Source organism: Rissa tridactyla, chromosome 1 (genome assembly GCF_028500815.1).
Source record: "Rissa tridactyla isolate bRisTri1 chromosome 1, bRisTri1.patW.cur.20221130, whole genome shotgun sequence".
Classification (NCBI taxonomy): Eukaryota; Metazoa; Chordata; class Aves; order Charadriiformes; family Laridae; genus Rissa; species Rissa tridactyla.
The window spans coordinates 130,766,548-130,773,655 of NC_071466.1; the positions used below are offsets into that span (position 1 = coordinate 130,766,548).

A 7,108-nucleotide genomic window follows, 5' to 3' on the forward strand; every position below is an offset into this window, starting at 1 on the left:
ATGACACAGTGACTCTCCTATGGTACAGCAGCTGTGTATTTTGTAACTAGATGAATACAACCAGAATGTTGAAATCCTTGGGGAGAATGAAGCGTAGATAATGCATGCAGCCCCAGGGCCAATTGGGAACCCACCAAACACTGGCATGGAAAAGAGCATGGGGACCAGCCAAATGCAGAGTCACAAAAGGGAAGAATTTAGCAAACTCAGCAATGGGCCAAAGACTAAACTGACAAAGACACAAATCTTCAGGGGCATCTGCGTGTCTAACTCAGTTTGTCATCAGTGAGAACTGGGCTTCTAAATACCTTCAAGGCTAAGGAGTCTAGGGTGATCTTCTCCCTGGAAATATTACTTTCCAATGCAGTATTGAACACATTGGCAATTGGCAACACAGTGCAAAGGGGAATAGTCATGCTGTCACCTGTTTGTAGGATAAAAAGAGACACAGCTGACAATTGCTGCCTTGACAATACACTCCCTTAAAAACAGTGAGAATATTTACAAGGGAGTCTTGTGTTTGCAGAGGTGATAGCAATAGAATTTAAGATCCTCAGGGCAACTAGGAGGATATATTCCAAGCTTATGACCCTGGACTTTAAGCACGGAGACTTTGATCACTTCAGGGATCTGCTGGCCAAAGTGCCGTGGGACAAAGCTCTAGAGGGAAGGGGGGCCCAGGACAGCTGGTCAGTATTCAAGGATCACCTTCTCCGTGTCCAGGAGCAAGCTATACCGACAAAGAGGGAGGCAGGAAAGAATGCTATGAGACCTGCCTGGATGAACAGGGAGCTCCTGGACGCACTGTCACACAAAAAGAAACTTTATAAGGAGTGGAAGAAAGGACAGCTAGAATGGGGGGCATATAAGGAAGCTGTCCGAACAGCAAGAGACCTGGTGAGAAAAGCTAAAGCTCAGTTAGAATTAAATCTAGCCAAGGAGATCAAGGGAAACAGCAAAAATTTCTATAGGTACCTTAATGGTAAGAAGAAGACTAGGGAGGGTGTGGGCCCCCTCAGAAGGGAAACGGGGGAGCTGGTGACAAGTGATATGGAGAAGGCCGAGATTCTCAACGACTTCTTTTCCTCAGTCTTCACTGGCAAGGGCTCCAGCCACACTCCCAGAGTCACAGAAGACAATGGCAGGGGTTGGACAGAACTGCCCATCGTAAGTGAAGACCAGGTTTGTGACCATCTGATGAACCTGAAAGTGAACAAGTCCATGGGACCTGATGGGGTACACCCACGGGTACTGAAGGAACTGGCAGATGAGGTTGCTAAACCGCTGTCTATTATATTCCAAAAGTCATGGCAGTCTGGTGAAGTCCCCACTGGCTGGAAAGGGGAAACATAATCCCCATTTTCTAAAAGGGAAAGAAGGAGGAACCAGGGAACTACAGGCCAGTCAGTCTCACCTCTGTGCCTGGTAAGATTATAGAGCAGATCCTCCTGGAGGCACTGCTGAGGCAGAAGAATAACGAAGAGGTGATTGGGTACAATCAACACGGCTTCACCAACGGCAAATTGTGCCTGACAAACCTGGTGGCCTTCTATGAGAAGGTCACAACATCAATAGACAAGGGGAGAGCAACTGACATCATTTACCTGGACCTGAGCAAAGCCTTTGACACTGTCCCGCATGACATCCTGGTCTCAAGCTGATAAAATGCGGCTTTGATGGACTGACAATTCAGTGGATAAAGAACTGGCTTGACGGCCACACCCAAAGAGTGGCTGTCAATGGGTCCATGTCCAAGTGGAGGCCAGTGACAAGTGGAGTCCCTCATGGATCAGTACTGGGACCGATCTTGTTTAACATCTTCATCAGCAACATGGACAGTGGCATTGAGTGCACCCTCAGCAAGTTTGCCGACAACACCAAGCTGTGTGGGACGGCTGACACGCTGGAGACAAGGGATGCCATCCAAAGGGACCTTGACAGGCTGGAGAGGTGGGCCCATGCCAGCCTCATGAAGTTGAACAAGACCAAGTGCAAGGTCCTCCATCTGGGTTGGGGCAATCCCAAGCACCGATATACGCTGGGCAGTGATTGGCTTGAGAGCAGCCCTGAAGAAAAGGACTTGGGGGTGCTGGTGGACAAGAGGCTCAACGTGAGCCGTCAGTGTGCACTAGCAGCCCAGAAAGCCACTCGTATCCTGGGCTGCATCAGGAGAAGCATGTCCAGCAGGTCCAGGGAGGTGATTCTCTCCCTCTACTCCACTCTCGTGAGACCCCACCTGGAGTACTACATCCAATTCTGGAGCCCCTACTACAAGAAAGATATGGACGTGCTGGAACGTGTCCAGAGAAGGGCCACGAGGATGATCAGAGGGCTGGAGCACCTCTCCTATCAGGACAGACTGAGAGTTGGACTTGTTCAGTCAGGAGAAAAGAAGGCTCCAAGGAGACCTTATAGTGGCCTACCAGTATCTTAAGGGGGCCTACAAGAAAGCTGGTGAGGGACTTTTTAGGATATCGGGTAATGGTAGGACTAGAAAGAATGGATTAAAACTAGAGATGGGACGATTCAGACCAGACATTAGGAAGAAGTTCTTCACCATGAGGGTGGTGAGACACTAGAACAGGTTGCCCAGAGAGGTGGTGGAAGCCCCATCCCTGGAATCGTTCAAGGCCAGGCTGGATGGGGCTTTGAGCAACCTGATCTAGCCGGAGGTGTCCCTGCCCATGGCAGGGGGGTTGGAACTAGATGATCTTTAAGGTCCCTTCCAACCCAAACAATTCTATGATTCTATGATTCTATGATATGGAAAGAAAATTAAAATACTAATACCACTCTGCATCTGTTATGTAGTCGAACTCGCCTACAGTCAGAAGAGATTGTGGCAGAGCTGGTTTATAGTTTCCTGATTCCAGAAGCTGAGAAAATGGCTATGAGAGAAAAAGGTAAGGAGTCCAGTAACTATTCTCTTCGTGAACTGGTTCAGCCTCCTCACTCTAGCTCACTGAAAGGAAAGATGCAGTGCCAAGAGTTGTCTCAGTTCTCTGAGATTCCTCTTTTGCACTCTGCAGGTAGAAAGTTAAGTGCTCTGACCCTTTTCCACCAATTTCTCATGAGCTTTAGTCTTTTAAAATGGTGGCCTGAATGCAGACCTGGTGTAAATTTGGTGTATCTGCAACAATAAAACTACATGAAAAGAATCAGCCCATTGCACCTTCAAAAACAAACTGGGGAAAGTCTTTAAGTAACATGACTGTGAATTGTCTATTATATGGCAATTTCTAAAAACTGCAGAAGTCTTTAACAGGCAGATTAGTTAAATATATGCCATATGCGGAAGAAAGATTATATGCTTTTCTGTGCTTTCTCCCACCCAATTGGTTGAGAGCTAGAAGCAAAAATAAGGTTTTAGTGTTGGCTGTAGTGGCATCATGTTTTAAGTAGATAATCTTGTAGTTGTAAAGGATGCTTCTCTTTAGCCAAAATGGAATAGTATCTGTCAAAATACAGAGGGGAAGGCCCTGGAAACCTGTGTGTTACATTGAGTATCATGAATAAATGGCTATTCTTAATGGGGATGTTTCCACTGACCAGCACACCCAGAAGACCGTGACTAAACCAGTCACCCACAGAAAGTGGATATAACCTACGAAAAGCAATTTTATCACAATAGAGTCTGAAGTGGTCCTTGCCGCAGCGTAATTCTCTGACTTGAGAACAAAGGCACTTACTTCATTGCTTTTTTTTGTTGCTTTGTGAATGACAACACAAACCCTGCAAACACATTTTGTGGCCTCTGAATTGTGCGAACCTTTTGCTTCCTAATTCATGTATTTGTCACAACAACAGTATCTATTCAGCAGCTGGCAATTCTGCATAATCTATCTCAAATCAGCTCCCCTCTCCTTAGCCCTGCTTCTGCAAGCCTACCAAAGCAGGTGATGTAATTTTAGTCAATGAAGCCTGCAGCTCGGGCACTAACACACACAGGTTAGCCTGTCTCAGAAACGAGAACAGAGAGAGAAGACCTGGAGATGGCTTAGGATTCTGGACATACAGAGGTACTGTGAAGGAAGAAAATATGTACTGGGCTTAAATGCAACAGCAGCTACTGAACAAAGCACTCCCAAGCAACAGAGGGGAAAAAAAATCTTCAAAATCTGTGAATAGCTACAGTGGGCTTGCCTGGAAAGCAGAGATAGACCCAGACAAAAACTGAAGTGTATGCTGGCGGAAGAGCTAGAGCTGTAGGTGATAAAGTACAAGAGCTCCTTCAAACATGATCAGGTGAAATTTGCCACAATATTCTAGCGACAGGAGACATCGGATGTCAGGAAGAGACATGGCTCACGCTCTCTTCTGCTATTGCTGCATGGGGTGGAGGGGACTCCATACAGTTAAGAGTTAGTTAGCTAAATTCTACCAAATGTACGCTCTGATGAACACACCCTGCAGTAAACCTTCTTCAGAGTGCTACCTTCAGGGAAACAGAATCAGTAACTATTCCACGTAAATCCAAAGGAAATAGTATCAGAATGTGGCATTAGATCTCGAGCGCATCAGTGTATTGCACTTCTGTGGCAGCCTTTAAAGCTTTCTTTATAGTGAGCCAGCTTATTCATCGTGTTATAGCACATATGTTTTAGCAATCTGGCACATGCTTGAGCGTACACCTTCCTTGAAACTAGCAGGAGGTGATCTGAGAGCACAGTTGTCTGGCCTGCCGGAGGAGCAAATCCATTTGTAGAACAATGATTTGAGGGCCTGCAAGTTCAGTCTGTCTACGCTTTAGCTTCCCCTTAAACATCTCTATTTTGCCATTACGAAGTCTTTTTGAGAAGAAATTCTTATTTTTTTTCTCCTCTTTTTGCCACATTCCTATATAAAAGCAGGGCTTATCCAATACTGGCTCATCCTGAAACTCCTCTGAACCCTCCCTCATTGGAAGTAGAAATCAATGTGCTGATATGAAAAAAACCCTTGCTTTTAAAAAGACAATCACTCACCAAGTTAAGCCCGCTTTCTTTTAGATGGAATTCACTGTGGGTGGAGGAATGGACTGCAGCAGTACCAGGAGAGTATTCCCAGTATAGTTGCTGCAGTTCATGCATACGCAATTGAAGCCAAAATGCTTTGGATAGAGAAAGCTCTCCTGGGAATGGAGAGCTGCCTGGTGAAGGTCAGCTTTTCAAAAGGTGAGATCCAGTTGCATTCGTTGTCAAACAAAGTGGACCTGGGAGATGGATAAACATAAACAGGATGGGTTAGTGACGTTGGGCAACTGAGTCGGTGACAGTATGCAGAAATGTATGACAGCATGCAAGACACCCGTGGTTCAGATTCACAGTGAAAATACAGCTCAGCCTTACAACATAACCAGACCAAAGCAACACGGAGTCTCGGACTTTTGCAGGGAAGTGACATGATGAAAGCCACAGCTCGTTCCTGCAGCATTCCCCATACCCTCCTTACAAGCACGCAGTGTTTCAATCCCCATGATTGTTTATCAGCATGTTAAGTTGAGAGAGAGAAAAGAGGGAACAAAGAATAGTGAAGAGCAATGAAGAGAATGGTAGGGTAAATGCTTTGGCTTGGGTAATTATTTTGCAAGAGGTGGGCTGGAAATATATACAAATGAGATTGGATGAAAACTGTGAAACACAGTAAAGAACAATCCTGCAGCAGCAAAAAGGAGATGATAAGGTAGGTGACTTAATGTGTCTATACTGTCTCCAAATCTTACTTTGACCTCAGTAAGAGTTTCTCAGTGCAGGCAAAATCCTAAGAGAGGAGAGGACAGATTCTAGCTCAGGTCTTCCAGAGGCCTGCTGCAATTAACAGACACTGAAGTTATTTTAAAGCCTGATAACATATCCTGGGCGGTTATAGCCTAAGCTAGAAAGGAAAACACTTTGCCTGTGCTTTCCACTGTGGGGGTTAGTCTTCAAAGTGAAATGCAAAATTGGTTGCTGCTATTAGGTGGCAGTAGAATGCTTTCAGCCAAAGTTAGAAGGGCGTGATTTTTTTTTTCCCTGAGATAGGCTTTTCCACAGCTGCAGGAAGACTGAAAGCTATCCCTCCCTTCTCTCCTATGGAGAACACTTTCCTGCACGTTTCCCAGTAAAAGCTTTACCTCTTTTTATGTACAGTGAGGCAGTCCCAAAGAAGACACATCTTTGCTGCTCATCAGATCATCCACAGGGGCACAGAGAGGGTAATGGCTGATCTGGCACTACATGGGGAGACATCTGCCAGCAAGATAATGGGAGATCCTCCTGCTGGAGCAGCCAGCGCTGCTTTGAGTGGGACAGCTGCTGGACCAAGCGCAGCTGACAGCACTTGCTCTGCCCCAGTTGCACACGAACTAGCTAAACTGGGTGAAGAAAGCCCAGGAGGGCCAGCAGTGAACCCTTCTGATGGATCAGATGAGGATCCCACAGCCTCCTAAAAGACAGAAGATGATCCAGGTGAGTTTCCCTTCCCCTCTGCGATTTGAGCTTGGAGCATGGTGAAGGAGCGGGAAGCACATTGTATTTACTTTTTTCAGGGCACTCAGAATGGAAAATGCTCTCTCTCCCTTGGGCTGTCCCTCCTCCTGCCTGCCAGCAATGCTGTCCTGGAACCACTCTGTATACATTTTGGTGTGGCAGCCCAGTTCAGCCCCCTCCCCCTCCTCCCCAACTACGCTTGGACCTTATTAGCTAAGCTTCCTCTTCCAATTATTGAGAAGCTTGAGTGAGAAAGCAGTGTTAGCATTCCTTGTTTGTTTTCCTGGCACAGACCAATAAAGATCTGCACCTGGGCTTTTGATGGTATTTCTTTGCATCAATAACATTAAATGAAAAAATGCTCCAGCAGAGAGAAATTTTGAGTCAAGACCATACACAGTCTTTTCTCAAGCATGTCCCACTGATTTCCTTAGTGGAATAAAGCAGAGTGGCTCCCTGCATTAGCACTGCTATTAATAAAGCGTTGATGTTGAACGAAAATGGTCAGATCTTGCATCATCTTTTCACATAATCAGTCCTTGCATAAAGAAAAGGCGCCCTTGACCTCAGCAGAGTGATTCCTGCCAACCAGGCAGTGTCTGGCACTAATAACTAAAGCTAGGTGATAGCAGAATGACATGGCGGGGGCTGATGTAGCTTGT

General features: G+C 46.0%; 1 protein-coding gene across 1 annotated transcript in view; it reads left to right on the forward strand.

The window, feature by feature from the left end:
- The window catches only part of CFAP91 (cilia and flagella associated protein 91), a 34,415-nt gene extending 27,684 nt beyond the window's left edge, over nucleotides 1-6,731 (forward strand). Inside the window, exons 16-18 of the mRNA XM_054188055.1 lie at nucleotides 2,812-2,903; nucleotides 6,108-6,425; nucleotides 6,506-6,731. Of these exons, the coding sequence (XP_054044030.1) occupies nucleotides 2,812-2,903; nucleotides 6,108-6,406 (391 nt within the window). The 3' untranslated portion in view covers nucleotides 6,407-6,425; nucleotides 6,506-6,731. The remainder of the gene's footprint in view (nucleotides 1-2,811; nucleotides 2,904-6,107; nucleotides 6,426-6,505) is intronic.
- The last annotated feature ends 377 nt before the right edge of the window (nucleotides 6,732-7,108 follow it).